Source organism: Ursus arctos, chromosome X (genome assembly GCF_023065955.2).
Source record: "Ursus arctos isolate Adak ecotype North America chromosome X, UrsArc2.0, whole genome shotgun sequence".
In the NCBI taxonomy this organism is placed as follows: domain Eukaryota; kingdom Metazoa; phylum Chordata; class Mammalia; order Carnivora; family Ursidae; genus Ursus; species Ursus arctos.
The window spans coordinates 97,721,821-97,740,927 of record NC_079873.1 but is presented as its reverse complement, the minus strand read 5'-3'; the positions used below and the strand labels follow the sequence as shown (position 1 = coordinate 97,740,927).

Sequence of the window (19,107 nt, the reverse complement as noted above, 5' to 3'; positions counted from 1 at the left end):
GCTCTGAAAACTGAGAAAAAGTTACCCTTTTGTAAGAAGCATCTATGTTTGTAAGGGAAATCTCCATTTGTAAGGGTGTCTCTCGCTCTGTAACAGAAAGGGAGGATGGCTCTAAGTCTCTGGAAATTCTTATCAGTGTAAAAGGCGAGGACCTAAATCTGTGTAAAAACCATACCCGGTTTACTGTGCTTTGCCTAAAAACCTCCCATAACTGACCTTCCCTCCTTCCCACCCCCAACATCTTCTTTTGTCTTTAGCTCCAGGGGGATTTAAGATGGCGGCTTCGTGATTGTGAATGCACTTGATGAGAGGAACCAAAGCAGCGCTTAAAATGTGTCTCCTATCTGTTTTGTAGGCCCATAACCGAAACCTGCTCTCCATAGATTTTGATCATATAACTCGCACGGGAAAGATCTACGATGACCACCGGAAATTCACCCTTCGAATTCTTTATGACCAGACTGGAAGACCTATTCTGTGGTCTCCCGTAAGCAGATATAATGAAGTGAACATCACATATTCACCTTCAGGATTGGTGACGTTTATTCAAAGAGGGACGTGGAATGAAAAAATGGAATATGACCAGAGTGGAAAAATAATTTCAAGAACTTGGGCTGATGGGAAAATTTGGAGCTATACCTACTTAGAAAAGGTAAGTCTGTAGGGAAAATAAACTGGTTTTGAGTTTCTGAATGAGAATATTGAAAATGGCCCTAATTACCAATCTTGGTGAGGAGACCTACAGGAGAAAAGTCTCTTCTGGCTGTTCTGCTCTGTAGCAGTAACAACAACAAAATGTATCTATAAGGATAAGCTGTTTTTCTGCTAAAAACTTTCCCCAACCCCACACTCTGCCAGGTACTCTTTCAGGATAATGGCTTAGCTTTCTCCTCATTTGAGCATATTTGTTCACACTCTTGAAAAGGTATCCTTATTATTTATGAAAGCTCATACTGAGGTAAAATAGGTAGAAAATTATAAAATTGTGTGTTAATGTATCTCAGCTCTGGAGAAGAGCCTCTTAGAGGATAAGGAATTCTAATTTTGTTGGGATAATCAGTGATGTTTTAGTAGGTATACATTTGAGGACTAATTTTCACAAGTAATCAGTCTGAGCAAATGGTGGCAGTAGAGCAGCATTGGTAATAGTCCTTTGTGTGTACAGTGAATCTCCAGCAGCACCTGTAACGGGAGCTCATGGGCTCCTGTCTGGTGGAAATAGACAAGGATTTTAATCCCACCCCCAGAACCATTTGTCAAACAGCCGCAACACGGCAAAATGGTTTCTGGCCAGATCAGTAGCAGAGAACAAGAGAAAGTGATTTCCATCCGCCGTCTCAATTTCTGATGTCCTAAGATGGTGTCTCTTATTTCCCAAATCTGTCCATTCAACCAAATTCATCAGTCCTGAATTAATTTCTGGGAAAATTGAAAAAATGCTTTCCCTTGAGGATTCAAGGGTAATCAGAGCAAGTTAACCCGTAGAAGTTCTTACAGAAGTCATAGGAGCTCGTAGCTCACGTGACAGAGTTTCGCTATTCGCACCCAATAATGTCAGGCCTTTCTGATACACTTCCCAATGTTTTTTGGGGAAAAAAGTGTGCCAGTGGTTGTAAGTCATTATAAAATACTACTTCCCAGAGGCAGTTGCTGGGGAACTTGCCAAGTTGGAAATGCCTAGGAGATAAAGCAGAACTCCACTAGGGAGCCAGGGTAAAGAAGAGAGTCCTGTGCTATATCCACCCTTTGTCTGCTGAAGAAATAGGTCATATCTATAATCTACACTCTACACTGGGAACATCTGAATCTTACAGAGTGGGTATTTCCTCTTGAATTTTGGTAGTAAGAATGATTTGCAAAGTCCTATGGCTCATGTCCACAAAGTACTAAACTCGGTACAAAATTATTTATTTGACAGAGAGAGAGACAGCCAGCGAGAGAGGGAACACAAGCAGGGGGAGTGGGAGAGGAAGAAGCAGGCTCCCAGCGGAGCAGGGAGCCGGATGAGGAGCTCGATCCCAGGACCCTGGGATCACGCCCTGAGCTGAAGACAGACACTTAAGGACTGAGCCACCCAGGCGCCCCTGAAAACTTACATTTTAGCCCTTCATGCAGCCTCTGTGACACCAAAGAAGCAATTTTATTGTTTCTCTTTTCTGAATTAGCTGAATATTTCATCAAACGTTCCTGAGCAAAGAATCCTGTAAAGGAAACTTCACATAAGTTCTCTTTGTTACAGAAACTGAGTTGGCAATCTCTTTAAAAACAAAGAAGACTGTATGAGACTGCCGGTGTCTGCAGTGGACAGAAATAAGATGTGACTGGTGTATCACGTATCAAGAGAAGCCCTAGTGACTTCCAAAGACTAGTTTACTGACCAGTGAGACAAGCTGAATCACTTGTGCTTTTTAGTTGACTTTTGTCCCTTTCTTGAGTTCACATTTAATTTGTTCTCTAATTAAAAGGTAGCCCTTCAGTCGGTTAAGCATCTGACTCTTGATCTCAGGGTCTTGATCTCAGGGTCTTGATCTCAGGGTTGTGAATTCAACCTCCGTGTTGGGCTCCACGCTGGATGTGGAGCCTACATTTAAAAAGGGGGGGGGTAGCCCTTGACTTAAATAATTGTATTATGCAAAACTCAGAACCTGCAAAACACACAACTGTGGAATGGCTCTTTACTTTCCAAAAATCATCTATCATGAGATTGATTTTATTAATGTTATAATTACCAGTAATAATAACTAATTCAGTGAATAGATATGATGATTAAATGAAATAACTGAATATAAAGCACCCAGAACATCTAATCATAAAATAAGTTAGTTTCTCTCCATTTACACAGTGCATTATAGCATTTATTTTCCAATCGCTAACAAATGCTACTTACTGCTGCTTGAAGGGAAATTAAAACAAGAAAGAACAGAAGGAAGGAAAGGAGGAAGGGAAACGAAAGAAGGAAAAAAGAAGAAAATTAGATCATTTTTGAAATTGTGATTCTGGAAAATAAGAAGGGAAGGAATATCGAATTTACCAAAATCCAATTTACATGTAACTTTTGCAGTGAGGTGATGAGGTTCTGTGTCTTCCTGTGCTCTTTTCAGTCCTCTCTTTGACATAGCCTTTGCTGGCACATTCTTTCACTATGTCTGGGGCAGAGCAAAGACAAAGTGACTGGCTCTTATAGTATATTTTAAAGTAAGAATTCTCAAGCTTGAAAATGTATACCTCATTTTATGCGTCAAAATACCTCTGTAATTTGCTTGCCATCCCTATACCATGAGATATTAAAAAGCAACAGCAAATATTTCACTTTAATGTGCAGAAATTTTGTAGAAATTGTGCGACTTCCTCTAGAGCAAGTGCAAGTTACCTGTATCATTTTCATGCACAATGGTCTGTAGCCATTAGGAGAAAAATAATTATTTGGGTAATAGCTGTGGTTGCTTAAATGATCTCTTCGCTATTAAAAAAATCAATTATTGTTTCTTAAATTTTCTCTGTGTGGTCATTAATTCTCTATCTTGATTTATGAGACTTCTCTGAGTTAATTATATTTTGAAGACTTGTGGGGCTAAAATTTTGTATTACAGTAAATGTAAATCTTTCGGTTTCCTAAAATCGTTCATAAGGACTTCGTTTTTAAAATGCATTTAAAGATATTTTATAATCATTTAATAAGATGCTTTAGTCTGATACATTTACACAGAATTGCCTCTTCGGGGCTGAAATTTTCAAAGGCTGCCTGAAGGGATACAATGCACGTTGCCTTGAGCTTCCAGGTGGCCCCACACTGCCATCTGGTGGTTCTTTGCATGCTTTAACTTTTCAAATTTCTACCATCGCTCATTTCTATTGTTCAAATGAATATACATGCTTGCTCTTTTTTTCTTCTTTACAATGATCTCCTTTAGGATCTCACAACCCGTTAAAAAAATACAAAGTCTCCCACTCTATTGTTTGGACTCAGAAGAAATGGCCTTTTTCCTGCCGTAGCAGCACTGTGGGCGCGATGGACTCACAAGCATTGTTTTTGAACAAACTGATAATAATGCCCACCCAAAGTGAAAAAGCAGCCAAGTGAGAGCTAAATGGTATTCTGGCAACACAACAGTTACATTCACGAGATTTCTAATCACGTCATCCACATTCTTGCCATTGGCAGAAAGCTTTGCAATAGACCAGGGAGCTTTTGAGACAGCACAGCATCAGCAGCACCTAGGACGGGGTCAGGCAATGGTTTACTGCAGCGCGAGGGATGAGAAGGGGGAGAGAACACAACGGCGATGTGCTGTAAATGTTTGGCAAGGCACGCACAGCGACGGGAAAAGGCATGGCCCAGGCAGGCTGGTACTAGATAATGTGTGGGAGCCATATGGTGATTGTCCCTGGCCCGCATCACAGGTGACAGATGTCATTTGTTCGTGGCAAACTGACAGAAGAGACTGGAAAGGAGCTGAGAAATCTGACTTTGAGCATAGAGCTAATGCAGACACATTTTTCACCAGCTCCCCCCAGGTTCTGTTGGTTCTGCCTTGGTCAAGGAAGTGGTTCTCCCTTCATGAACTCATGCCAAGTCTCCTGCCTCTGTTCATCAGGGGTTTCGGAGCTGCAGGTTGTCCCCAGGTGATGAGGTGACAGGCTTTCCGCACGCAGCTTTTATCCGCAAGGCGGAGTACTTGGTGGGCAAAAGCAGAAAGGAGGAACAAACGAGCAAATGACTGCGGACTTTGACTTCACAGTACTGACATGAGATTCAGAATCAATAATTCTCAGAAGGGAAGGGGGAATATGCGGTTCCAAGAAATATATTTAATACTAGAATACGATTTCATGTTTAGAAGAGTGAAGTGTACATTATATATGCTTCTGTAATTCATATTCATAAATATTTATGTAATTTATGTTTCGAAAATGAAAAGATACCTATTGTTTTCATAACACAAACGTCAGAAAATAAAGCTCAACTAAATCCTTTTGCTTGATAGGGTAATTCTCAAGAAGGGAGGGGTAAAGTTTCCTTAGAGAGTTGTAGCAGAGTCTCCAGGGGTGAGCATTTTTTATTTTTATTAAAAGAGGAGATTTAAATGCTTTTCAGTTAGAAATAGGATTGAGTCCTCTGTAAAACAGTGCTCCTTTTATGTTTGTATTTAAAGTTAAAATAAGGTAAACCAGTATCAGTGAAATACCTAATCACATGCCAGGCATTACACCACAACAACTAACTGTTTCTGAAATACAGATCCGTTTGGCAGAAAGGGCTTGCATATCCACTTTTTAATAGCATGTTCCCCTAACATAGTTTAGAACATGAATTGCTTGTCAAGTATACTCAAATTTTCAAAAAATGTCAACTGTAGGGGCTCCTGGCCGGTTCAGTTACGACTCTTGATCTCGGGGTTGTGAGTTCGAGCCCCACGTTGGGCGTGGAGAGTACTTAAAAATAAAATCTTTAAAAAAATGTCAACTGTAGTCAAAAAATAAATAAACCATGAATTGCAAAGGAATAATTATAATATTTTATATACAAACTTTTGAGGAAGACTTCTCCAATCCATCTCCATATGGATGTGACTGCACAAACAGTATCCATTCTGGAATACTGACTTGGTTGTTTCTCCCAGCTCTGCAAGCACCCTGTCTTTCAACTTGGCTTTCAGTGGTTCCCTGCTGCCAACATGTTTAACTTCAGTCTCCTTAAGTGGCCTCATCTCTTGCCATTCACCACCCAGCCCCAACACCCATGCTCTGGCCGCACAAAATTCCTCTCATTCCCTGAAAATCCATGTTCTCTTTCTTATCCAGACCCTCACAATGCTGTGCCCTCTGTCAGGAGTACTCTCTCCCCACCCTGCTCCCCCCACCTCCTTGCCTTCAAACCTGGCCAAGCCTTAGTCATCCTTTAGGTCTCAACATGGATGTCACTTTCTCTAGGCAGCCTTTCCTGACCTCTTAAGTCTGGCTTCACTATTCTTCCTCTGCCGCCATAAGCACCCTGTCCTTCCTCTGTCATAACACACAGCACACTATATTGTAATTGCTTGGTTGCTTGTCATTAAACTATAAGCTCTTGGAGGATGGACACCATTACTGCCCACTACTATATCCATTAGGGTCCACCTCAGTGCCTGGCACATAGCAAGTGCTCAATAAATCTGTGCTAAATGGATGCATGTGTTTCTTTAATCTCCTTTAATCTCCCCAACTTCAGTGGTACGTACTATGCTATTCTGCCTTTGTCTCGTTTCAGTCTGTGATGCTTCTCTTACATAGCCAGCGGCGCTACATCTTTGAGTACGACCAATCGGATTGTCTGCTCTCAGTCACCATGCCGAGTATGGTGCGCCACAGCCTACAAACCATGCTTTCAGTGGGCTACTACCGGAACATCTACACCCCGCCAGACAGTAGCACTTCTTTCATCCAAGACTATAGTCGAGATGGCCGACTGCTACAGACCCTGCATCTGGGAACAGGGCGCAGAGTTTTATACAAATACACCAAGCAGGCACGGCTGTCTGAGATTCTCTATGACACCACTCAGGTCACATTAACATATGAAGAGTCTTCTGGAGTCATTAAGACAATACACCTGATGCACGACGGCTTCATTTGCACAATCAGATATAGGCAAACAGGTTTGTTGTGAAAGGGTGGTGATGGGTACAACCATATCCGTCAGTATTTTCTTATGCTGTTTTTGCTGGCCACAGTGTGAAATAGAAGCACTGACCTGTAGACATCCAATCCCATAAAGGTTCACTTTAGTTATTAAATTGTCTTCCATTGAAAATTAAAAACCTATTACAGCCTGCGTGAAAGCTGATTCCTTCAAAACCTACTGTTGTGCATTTCTCTGTCTCTGTCTCAGCTCTCAGGAAAGTTGAGATCTAAGAACCTGGTCCAGCTGTGTGCTCCTTCCTAACTCACTACCGGATCTCCCCAGAGATGCAGCTGCAAGAGTTGAGCCTCTGTGAAACGAGCTCAAGCCCTGTGTCTCCTCTATAAGCCTCAGTGGAGGCAAAATACGTTCAAAAGTCAGGGCTTTTGAATATATTTCATCCTTTGGGCTTATAAAATGCCCGAAGTCAGTTACCTTAATGCTGGATTTTGTCAACATCTGACCTGCTGACTTTGTAGCACAGGTTAAACAAATTGAAAGTAATTTTGTGAGTGATAATAACAAGAAAGCATGTTTATAATAACAGTTTCATCACCCCAAGCCACTGGATGGGTTGTTACTTATATAGTTCCTAGAATTAAATTATTCTGTAATTATAGCAAACAGTATTTTTTTCATATTGACTGACCACAACTATGAGAGTATGTATCTATGAGATGATAGGCCCGGGCGTGAGGTATCAGAGGTCCATCTCTGATATCTTATTTTGAATGTAAAAGCGCCACTGCTAAAGACCCTGACGCTGGATCTTTCTGATTGCTCCACATTACGCACCTACCTCTGTTCTCATTGTTTTTATTTTGATTCCTCAGGACCTCTTATTGGACGCCAGATCTTCAGATTCAGCGAAGAAGGGCTGGTGAACGCTCGGTTTGACTACAGCTACAACAACTTCCGAGTCACCAGCATGCAAGCTGTGATCAATGAAACCCCTTTGCCCATAGATCTGTACCGATATGTTGATGTTTCCGGTAGAACAGAGCAGTTTGGAAAATTCAGTGTCATTAATTACGATTTAAACCAAGTCATAACTACCACAGTGATGAAGCACACCAAGATCTTCAGTGCCAACGGACAAGTTATCGAAGTCCAGTATGAAATCCTAAAGGCCATTGCCTACTGGATGACTATTCAATATGATAATATGGGGCGCACGGTAATATGTGATATAAGAGTGGGAGTAGATGCCAACATAACGAGATACTTCTATGAATACGATGCTGATGGGCAACTTCAAACTGTTTCTGTAAATGACAAAACCCAGTGGCGCTATAGTTACGATCTGAACGGAAACATCAACCTCTTAAGCCATGGGAATAGTGCTCGTCTTACTCCTCTCCGATATGACCTCCGAGACCGCATCACCAGACTAGGAGAAATTCAGTATAAAATGGATGAAGATGGCTTTCTGAGGCAGAGGGGAAATGACATATTTGAATATAATTCTAATGGTCTGCTGCAGAAAGCCTACAATAAGGCTTCTGGCTGGACTGTGCAGTATTACTATGATGGGCTTGGGCGACGTGTCGCCAGTAAGTCCAGCCTAGGGCAGCACCTTCAGTTCTTTTATGCGGACCTTGCCAACCCCATAAGAGTTACTCATTTGTACAACCACACGAGCTCAGAGATTACATCCCTGTATTATGATCTCCAAGGTCACCTTATTGCCATGGAGCTAAGCAGTGGTGAAGAATATTATGTAGCTTGTGATAATACAGGCACCCCACTGGCTGTGTTCAGCAGTCGAGGTCAGGTGATAAAAGAGATATTATACACACCTTATGGAGATATCTATCATGACACTTACCCTGACTTTCAGGTCATCATTGGTTTTCATGGAGGACTCTATGATTTGCTTACTAAATTAGTGCATCTGGGGCAAAGGGATTATGATGTTGTTGCTGGTAGGTGGACAACGCCTAATCATCACATATGGAAACAGTTGAACTTCCTTCCTAAACCGTTCAACCTCTACTCCTTTGAAAATAACTACCCAGTTGGCAAAATTCAAGATGTTGCAAAGTATACCACAGGTATAAAACTTTACACTACACTTGAAATAACTCCATGGTGTTTATCACATAATCTCAGTGCCTCTGTAAATATGTTTCCTCTTCCTGCCAGTTAGCCCACAAGTTATTGTGCAGTCACTCTCTTCCTTAGTCTTCTAGAGTGAGCAGAACTGTGCAAGTGGCGTGAAACATGATGCTTTTGCATCCCAGGACACCTTTCCTTTCCTTCTAAGCTTTCTGTTCGTAGATTTCACTCTTAAAAGCTTATACGAGGGGCGCCTCGGTGGCTCAGTAGGTGAAGTGTCTGCCTCAGGTCATGATCTCGGGGTCCTGGGAACGAGCCCTGTGCGGGGCTCCCTGGTCAGCAGGAAGTCTGCTTCCTCCTCTCCCTCTCTCCCTCCCCCTGCTTGTGCTCTCTCTCTCTCTCAAATAAATAAATAAAATCCTTTTTTTTAAAAAGCTTATATGAATAATTTCATAAAGGAAAAATTCAGGATTATGTTCCATCAAATAAGTCTAATATTAGGGTCTGTGTGGCCTCGGTACCATTACCACATTAAGAGTTTCAGTGCTGTAAACTGAACCTATTTCTGTGATTATCCATGAATCAAAAGGTTTCCCTGTAGAGAAAGGGTCATATGTTTTAGAGCAGGTGAAAGAACGGGGAGTTTTATCCCTAACTTCCCATTGGCTGAACATTTTGAAGGCAAGAGAGGTATCGTTCAAGCTTTCCACAAAGGCTGTAAAGTATGGGCTTCATCATTTTTTTTCTTTTATATTTTGTGCCTCACAGACATTGGAAGTTGGTTGGAGCTATTTGGTTTCCAGTTACACAATGTTCTACCTGGATTTCCCAAACCAGAATTAGAAAATTTGGAATTAACTTATGAGCTTCTGCAGCTTCAGACAAAAACTCAAGAGTGGGATCCTGGAAAGGTTTGTAAAAATTTTACCATCTCTATTTATCCATAAAAACAGAAGAGCATCCAACGCCATGAAATGGCATTAACATGTATTTGCTTACTTATTTTTCAGTTGTCTTGATTTTTCACTGAAATGTCCACAATTAATGAGGAGGTAGAAAAAAGCTTCCATGAGGAAAGGATCAGGGAATTGGAGCTTTTAGAAAAGACAAGACTAACATGGAATTTGATGACCTGCTGCGGTAGACAAACAGGAGGAACTAAACTTTTAAAATTCTGGAACGGGCTGCCAAGGGCAATTATGGATTCTGTATAGAGAAAACTGTTCACTGACAGACATAAAAACTTCAGATTTCCAACAGTGAAATAATTTAAGGCGTAGTGAATTAAAAGCATAGGAAGAACAGAATTAAATTATTCTGACAAAAAGTATGAAAGAGCAATGAAGTGAAAATAATAAATACTATAGGGATAAAGTCTCTGGGAAAATAGGAATACCAAACTATTCACAGTTCAGCAGATAATTTCATCAAGGGTAGGAGGTTCAAATGAAAACAAGTAACTTTTTCTTTCAATTGAAAGAAATGAGGAGTGTCTCTTTGCAAAAAAAAATTACTTCAGGAAAATAAAACTGAAATTTGGATGGGAGGGCTTAAAATGTAAGTGTAAAAATTTAGGGGCGCCTGGGTGGCTCAGTTGGTTAAGCGTCTCCCTTCAGCTCAGGTCATGATCCCAGGGTCCTGGATTGAGCCCTGCATTGAGCCCCTGCTCAGCAGAGAGTCTGCTTCTCCCTCTCCCTCTGCCCCTTGCCCTCCCACCCCTCCACCCCCACTCATGCGCGCTCTCTCGCTCTCAAATAAAATCTCTTAAAGAAATTATAAGGGAAAGGCAAATCTAAATAAGTACTATAGGCTTATTGTGTTTTGTAAAACATAATATGTAAAAGTAATTTTGTAATTAAAAAGTAATTAACAGTCCTTTTTATAATTAAAAGTCCTTTTAAAAAGTTAAATCAAAATGTTGAAATTGCTGAAGCTTTGTTGTAGATACTTGGAGGTTCATTATTTTCTCTTTATTCCCTAGTATGTTTGAAAATGCCCATAATAAAAAGGGTTTTTTTTTAAGCCCCCATAACAAATCAGTGAAGTTCTTGCTGATTAGCTGTAGTTATGTGAAGGCCATGATCTGTTTAAAAGCAAGAATAATGCCTTAAGCCATCTCTACTCCTCCCTGTGGCTAATGTATCACACCACATAGAGTAACCAACAGCTAGTCAGTTTCAGTTACATTAGTGAAGTTGGAATGTCTTTGGGGGGAGCTGGACCCACTTAACTTGAAGAGACTTCTAACTCTGAGATTCTGTGATACCAAGTTTGAACATACTTCCTTATGTTTAACTCACCAAGACCTCAAGAAGTATATGCCAGGTGACCAAGTAACCTGTTAGTCTTATCTTTGCCAAGTCTCTGATGAAGAGATTCCAAATCTGGCTTGTTGTGAAATCACTCACCAGCACAGTAAAGCAAGAAGGTGCTTTTCACAATCACCAAGCATTTGCACTGTGCCTTTCTTCTTTCCTAGACTATTCTAGGTATTCAGTGTGAGCTCCAGAAACAGCTCAGGAATTTCATTTCCTTGGACCAACTTCCTATGACTCCCCGATACAGTGATGGACGGTGTCTTGAAGGAGGAAAGCAACCAAGGTTTGCTGCCGTTCCTTCTGTTTTTGGAAAAGGTATAAAATTTGCCATCAAGGATGGCATAGTAACAGCCGATATTATAGGAGTAGCGAATGAAGATAGCAGGCGGCTTGCTGCCATTCTCAATAATGCTCATTACCTGGAAAATCTACATTTTACCATAGAGGGGAGGGACACTCACTACTTCATTAAGCTTGGGTCTCTGGAGGAAGATCTGGTGCTCATCGGTAACACTGGGGGGAGGCGGATTCTAGAGAATGGTGTCAATGTCACTGTGTCCCAGATGACTTCTGTGTTGAATGGGAGGACTAGACGGTTTGCAGATATCCAGCTCCAGCATGGGGCTCTGTGCTTCAACATCCGGTATGGGACAACTGTCGAAGAGGAAAAGAACCATGTGTTGGAGATTGCCAGACAACGCGCTGTGGCCCAGGCCTGGACTAAGGAACAAAGAAGGCTGCAAGAAGGGGAGGAGGGTATTCGAGCATGGACAGAGGGGGAAAAGCAGCAGCTTTTGAGCACTGGGAGGGTACAAGGTTATGATGGGTATTTTGTTTTGTCTGTTGAGCAGTATTTAGAACTTTCTGACAGTGCCAACAATATTCACTTTATGAGACAGAGCGAAATAGGCAGGAGGTAACAAAAAAAATTTCTGCCTTTGCGTCACCAAAGACTGCCTGTTTTTAAAACACAAAATGGTTTATTGTATCGGTTTTCTAGATCAGAACTCTGTATATGTAAATATGGAGGAAAAACATATCCAACTGCCTTTCAATGTGACGGAAGATGGTATTTTAATATTGTTTGTTTAAACTCTTTAAGAAATGACAGAGATTTTTAGTTCTTGTGTGGCAGTATTCAAAATAACACAAGTAAAACAGCTAAAAAAAAGTTTTCAGAAAGCACCACTTTAAATTTATCGAGCCGTGCGTATGTTCAAATATAAAGGACCCAAGGTTCTCTATCTCTATTGTGACACGAAATTTCACGTTTAACTGTTGGCAGAACTTGTGGGCTATTTGAAAATGTGGTGCAATAGTATTCTGAACCTTGCATTTCGAAAGACTGCCAGCCCTTTCACATTTTCCAGATCCGTAGGAAACTTACAAAGAAGTGTAAAATGCCCTCGGCCACCATCTCCCAGAGTCAGGACCCATTCGCCCTTCCTCCCTGATTATTCCTCCTTGCTTGTTAAAGTAAATGCCATGTTGTTGTGCTGTGTTTTGGCGTGTGGTGGCTGGGTTCTGCCTACCACGTTTCCCCGTGGGTATGGTAACCAGACTGAACTGCCGCTATTTGCTTGTGTGTACATGATACCAAGGCAGCTGGCCAGTGTAACTTCTCCCACATAACCTGTTTTGACTACTTTTTTTTTAAACCAAATTGTAAGCATAGCTTTTATTAACCTGGGTAGGAATTTCTCATATATAGGGCGTGTTTTTGGTCATAGTTTCACATTAGTGATTCTGTATTGATACACTAATCCAATGGTTTTGTGCACACAAAAGGTAATTTACTACAAATGATTCTGGTACATAAAAATAAAAGAGGCTTTAGCAGGTATATATGCCTGGGATACCGATAAATACGTTGACTACTACTGCAGAAATTCACAAGAGCCAAAACCTTTATAAAAACAGACCTAGTACTACGACGAAAGGAAAGTACCAAGGGAAGACCAAACCAAACATCACAGTAGTTGCTGCCACATTGATTCATCCCACTTAGATTTATCTTTCCGATGTACAATTCTGTATTGAACATCTCCCAGCCACAGTCAGGAAATTTAATTAAGCGAACCCTTTCCGATCTAAAACATTTCAACTCATCATAGAGAGGCAGACTGTTTTTTACTAAAATAATTTATACGGTTAGTTATTTTAGTTCTCTGTCTTTACCCATGCATTTTGATTTAATCATCTGTCCTGCCTAGGAAAAGAACTATTTTCCAGGAAGGGTTATTTTGTTCCGTGATCAGTTAAACTTTGGAAAAAGATCAAGATTAGTGGTAATATCAGCTGCAGTTTCTCAATCTTTATGAATCCTGTAGTAAAAAGAAGCCCCTTGGGGAGCTGCAAGATTTGTGCCCAGTGACAAAGAGACAGTTGGTAAAAACGCTGTGTAATTGTAAGTTACCACAAATGAAAATACGCGACAGCACGATGTGGCCTGCTGAAAATTCCCCTGAGCCAGCTTCAGCACCTTTCATCCCTGGGTCTGCACATTCGCTATGTCGGAAGGAGAATTTATGATGGAAAGTTACAGTTTGGATTCTTTCCAGCCAGTACCTAAATGAAGTGTGGGGTCATTGCCTTGCTTTGTGAGGACAGTCTTCTTTGAAAATATGCAAACTCAGAATTCAGGCTCCCGTTAAGGTTTTTTAAAGCGTCTGACTCCTTACTCCACCAAGTAGAAGGAGGGAAAGGCAAGGACCTGCAGACAGCAGGGAAGGGTGGATTCAAACATTTCATTTTCAAAAACTTCACATTGGGATTACACATTCTGACACATGTATTCCGAGAGAAACAGAGAGAGAGAGAATTCATGATGAACTCCTCTCTCTTTTTAATTGGAAGCACACCAGCTCAAGAGATTATTGATACAGACTACAATCATATTACTGTGTTTTTTTCCCCCTGGATCAGGCCTGTGTTAGTGGTACAATATTTATTCAGGACCGTATTCTAAAATTATGACAAACTTGTTGAAAGTTTGAATACCTCCACACCAGCCTAAAAATGGACCTTAAGTTCCTAGAACCTCTGATGTTCTTTTAAATCAATGGAAAAATTATTTGTGAACTGTATATAGAGAGTGCATTCATAAATGTGATGTTGTATTTTATCACTAATCCAAGATGTCAATATTAGAGTCTATTTTGCTTATATTTTAAGCGATTATTATACTTTTTTGCAATTCACTGTTGATGTATCATTTTCAAACTGCTTTAAATATCCATTAGAAAAAAATATTTGAAGCTTTTACTTAATAGTAATTACCTTGAACTGTGCATTTCTAGTTTGTAATACATATTTATTTAGTTTGTGCCTTTAGTTTCTTAAAGTTATATTTGTATTATATTCAGGAAATGCACTTTTTATCACTTCCAGCTGTGGTTTTAATACTGCCTTCAACTATTATTATTCTCTTTACCACTTCCAAAGTTTTTGGGAGGAAAGAGAAAAAACCCAAAAGGTTAGCACCAATGAACAGTAAATCTAAGAGAAACATTTTGGCATTTCTTAATAACGTGGAGATATTGGGTATACCGTTCAGCTGAATACAAAGAATGCTTTCATCTATTTGTAATTCTGAAGTTTAACTTGACGAGAGGACAATTTGTTTGCATTTTCTGATGAAAGTAAATGCATCTTAAAGAGAAATATATGAAGTTCTCATACCCAGAGCACAGGCAGCTGACACTGCACAGCCACGCACCATTCAAGAAAGTTCGAATGAGAGCACACTAGTTGGGGCTCTCATGAAGAACGTTCTAGGCTGGAGGCAGGGAATACTCTGTGGTGGTTTCTTTTTCCTAGTTAGGCCCATTTTATTTGTGCTGTTTTGTTTCGTTTTGTTTTGTTTTTACTCTTGCACTATGGTCTAGAGAGCCAAATGAACTGCAAGGTTCGCAGTTTAACAAACATTTAAATACATGTATTTTTAGTTGTCATTCTAATCATTATTGATTAGAAGCATGACTCCTGAAGGAAAGGGAAATAAAGCCCACTTCATCCTAATTTCTAGCAAAGCACTCACCATATAAATAGGCATATGTTTTATTTTTAACCCAGCAAAATACTGTATGAAATAAGTGTGTCCTTCACTGTCAATTTATCTAGAAGACCTATAATATATAGACTATATATATATAATATAATATATATACAACATAGCCAAATGTATAAAAACTTGACAATGTATAATTTGGAATTCACACGCTAACTACATAGAGAGGTATAAAATTGAATGATAGTTTTTCTAAGATTTTTCTTTTTCATAACTGTTGACACAGTTTCAAGCATTCTATCATGTTGTTCCTACTCTTTTTTTCTTTTCTTTCCTTTTTTTAAAATCTATTTTTAACCAGACTAGGCCCCACTGTAATATCACCTGAGAGAGGGAGAAGTTTTTGCATTTATAAAGATACATTCTTGTAAGGGTAATTGTAATGGAAGCAAAAGTACAGTAATCAAGTATTGAAAGACACTTTGGGAGAGACTGGAGTGTATTCTAGCTTGTGGAAAGACAGAAGGCTACAGATTGGATGCAACATTCTTGTTTTCTTGGAGGAACTCACATACACATAGCTGACCTGACTAGTACTTCAGATCTCAGACTGCTCTTCCACAGCCTTCTGTAAGGTTCTTTATTCTGCAAAAGAAAAAAACAAAACAAAACAAAACAAAAAAAACAAAAGAAACACATAAAAAAACATTTAAAAAAAGCAAAAAACAAAAACCACAAAAAAACCACAAAAAAGCAAAACAAAAAAAAAACAGAAAACAACAAACAACAAAAAAGAATTCAACCACGAAATAGTGACTGTTATTTCAGTGTGTCCTTCATATGAAAGCTATTAAGGACCAAACCTACTACTGTGTGTAAGAAGAAATTACTTCCTAAACAGTAACTGAAAATAGTTAGTTAAACTTGCTGTGGATTTTGTCTTGGCAGTTGTCATCTTACATTATTTGTCAAAGGAAATGTGTTTGGCAGTTAAAAATCTTTCCTTAGATTTAGTGGTGGACTTTAACCTCTTAAATAAATGTTAGTATACAGATTGTGTCCTTGAAAAATATTTTACTTGTATGAATCATGACAATGTCTAAATCTTTACTATTCTTCTGGCAAAAGCATCGGTAAGAGAGAGGGTGAAAAAGAGAAGTATAGCCTTTACGTCAGAAAAATATTCTTTTTAGCTGCTTACTTTCTCATGAACAGTAAAGATGTTTACAGTGTATGCCAAGATTTTCGGTTTCTATATAACAACAGTTAGAGGTTCTAATCATACTGAAAATTGTGTTATAATGGCCTGAGCCATGTTGCTAGGAAACAATAGGTTCCAATTTTGTATTCCTGCTCTCACTCCTGTGCTGAAAAGTGACTGGATACTGTACCGGTTCATGTTCTCTGGCTGCAGTTAAATGGTCTTTTGCATTTTGCTCTGGCTTTCAGGCCAGAAGCATGCATTTTTCTACAAGATCATCACAACAACATGCTGTAAATACTTAAAGTTAAACATTATGTGTCGATATTTGAAAGAAAAAAGTACTTTGAATATTTCATTTTTAAAAAATAAAATTGCAAATGAACACTGCCTCCCATTTTATTCATGCGCCAGGCTGCACTCTCGAGTCTGTTTGGTCACCTGAGAATGGAAAAGTAGCTCCCTAACAGGGAACAATAAAACCGCATCATCTTGAAGATGAAGGTGCAGAAATCAAAAAGGCACTAGTCCTAAGCAGATGTCTCTTCATTTTTATTTTTCGTACAAATAGGATCTCTGACACAAATGACCATTTAATAAAAAAAGAAGAGTAGCAGTTGCAAGTTTAAATGCCTCGAGGCTGTTACTTTAAAAAGGTTTCTTTCTCTTGTTGATGCCTTTCTGAGCAATGGAAAGAAAATGAAGAATTGCAAAACGGGTTGGGGAGAGCTAGGAGAGCAGAGCGAGCAGATGCCTTGGCAAAAAAGCCAATGGGGGAAGAGAGGCAGTCAGGAAACACTAAAAAACAACAGCTCGCACGTCCTGGGCAATTTCAATGGCCATTTGGCATTTATTTTTCACAAGAAGGTATTTACGAGTGACACTGGGAAAGCCGGCCAATAGATCTTGCAAAATTCAACTTGATGGTAATGGGGCACACATAGTCCAAACGACCTGCTTGTTTCTGAAACTTACTTGGAATCCTGGAATTTACATCACTCTTAAATGCCCTGCCGCCTTTTTATGCAGTGATATATACAGGAGTCTCCCCTTATCTGCAGTTTCACTTTTCAGGGTTCCAGCTACCGCAGTCCCGCAGTCAACCACAGCCCAGAGGCAGATGATCCTCCTCCTGACGTCGTCAGAAGGTCAAGAGTAGCCTAACGCTGTCACAATGCATGTGTCATTCCCCTCACTTCCTCTCATCACATAGGCATTTGATCACCTCACATCACCGCAGTACAGTAAGCTATTTTGAGAAAGACAGAGACCACATTTGTGAAACTTTTATTACAGTATATTGTTATAATTGTTCGATTTTCTTATTAGTTATTGTTGTTAATCTCTTGCTATGCCTAATTTATAAATTCAACTTTATCACAGATATGTACATATAAGAAAAAACATAAAATTTGGTACTATCCATGGGTCCGGGCGTCCATGGGAGTCTTGGAATGTATCCCCGCAGATGGAGGGGCCTACTGGGACACAGATACAGTGAAAAGATTCATGGAGCCGAAGACAATCCCAATTGTTTCAACACCGTCCATCAGCAAAAAGCAACGCGGTCATGGGTGGGGGGCGAAAATATTGGTATCACCTGGTCTTTTTTTTTTTAAATAGCCATCCCACCCCACCCTCAGTGTGCAAAAAGAAAGAGGCAAGAACGCCTACACTGAGAGAATGATTAAACGAGAGAAGAAATTTCTCCATATTCCTTCCCTATTCACCCTCAGTATTAGAGATCTTTGGATATCAGTGCTATTTAAATTTTTAGCAATATTACTTCCTTAAATTTATATAATTCTAGTACCTCAGTAATCCTGGGAGGTGAGCAAGACTTCATTGTTCCTACTTGGCAAATGCAATAATAGTACCAGACTGACTTACCTAAGGTCACACGGATAATCTGACAAAGCTGAAAAAATTCAAATCTCAAGTGTTATGTTGATGGGCTCTCTCCAGTCCATCAGTTTTGTTATATTTTTCTACCTAAAAATATTCATTTAAGAGGCCGACGACCTAATGATGAAAATTCTGCCTTTTACCACAAGTGTAGCCAATGACCCCAAATTACGAAAGTTTCCAAACTGGGTGGTTTAACTTCACCCCTAGCTGCAAACTCTAAAATAATGGTATCCCATTTACTGCAAGGACAAACATAGGCGACAACATTGAATTTATAGCTCTCTAACAGGAAGACTAGACGTCTTGTAACCTTGAAATGCTCAAGGGCAAATCTGGATTTTATTATTAATAGACTCTGGATTCTGAACTCAATAACGTGAATCAAATGAAACACGAGCTGATGTCTAAACCTTCTTAACAGATTTTAAAGCTATGTCTCACATTTTTAATTCTCTATCCATTCTACCACAAATAATGTCTTCAATCCAGCCCTCCATTTATACTAGAAGTCTTAATCGGAGGCATCCTCTGTAGACTTATTCTACCTACGTACTACCACGGAGCTTACTTGCTCGTAATAGCCAAACTGACAATTACCTAAGCCTGTCTCCCTTACTGACCTTATCTCTTAAGAACAAACTCAGAGGAAATGAATGAGTGTTTGATAAACTGTCATGTTCCTTGTGGGCTTGCTGACACACTTTTTTTTCTGAAGAAAGGTGTACACTTGGAAATATATGTGCATTTTTCTATCTTGACTCAGCATCTTACAGGTATATGTTAGCATGGCAATATTTTAGATATGGCAAGGATATGACCTTTCTGTAAAGCCGCAAGCTATTATGTACTGGGAAATAGCAAGAATGCTTATGCTGGGAGAGAAAAAGTGAAAAAAACTTTATGAGTAAAAGGCCAGCAAAAGAAGACAGTGGGTAGGCACATCAATTGGAAAGTT

General features: G+C 39.7%; 1 protein-coding gene across 2 annotated transcripts in view; it reads left to right on the top strand.

The window, feature by feature from the left end:
• Window positions 1–16,625, top strand: part of TENM1 (teneurin transmembrane protein 1) — a 759,525-nt gene extending 742,900 nt beyond the window's left edge. For both annotated transcript variants that reach the window (XM_044391612.3, XM_057314228.1), the window contains 5 exons: window positions 356–652; window positions 6,248–6,635; window positions 7,492–8,712; window positions 9,485–9,627; window positions 11,196–16,625. In XM_044391612.3, coding sequence (XP_044247547.1) covers window positions 356–652; window positions 6,248–6,635; window positions 7,492–8,712; window positions 9,485–9,627; window positions 11,196–11,954 — 2,808 coding nt within the window. In that variant the 3' untranslated portion in view covers window positions 11,955–16,625. The remainder of the gene's footprint in view (window positions 1–355; window positions 653–6,247; window positions 6,636–7,491; window positions 8,713–9,484; window positions 9,628–11,195) is intronic.
• Window positions 16,626–19,107: the final 2,482 nt, after the last annotated feature.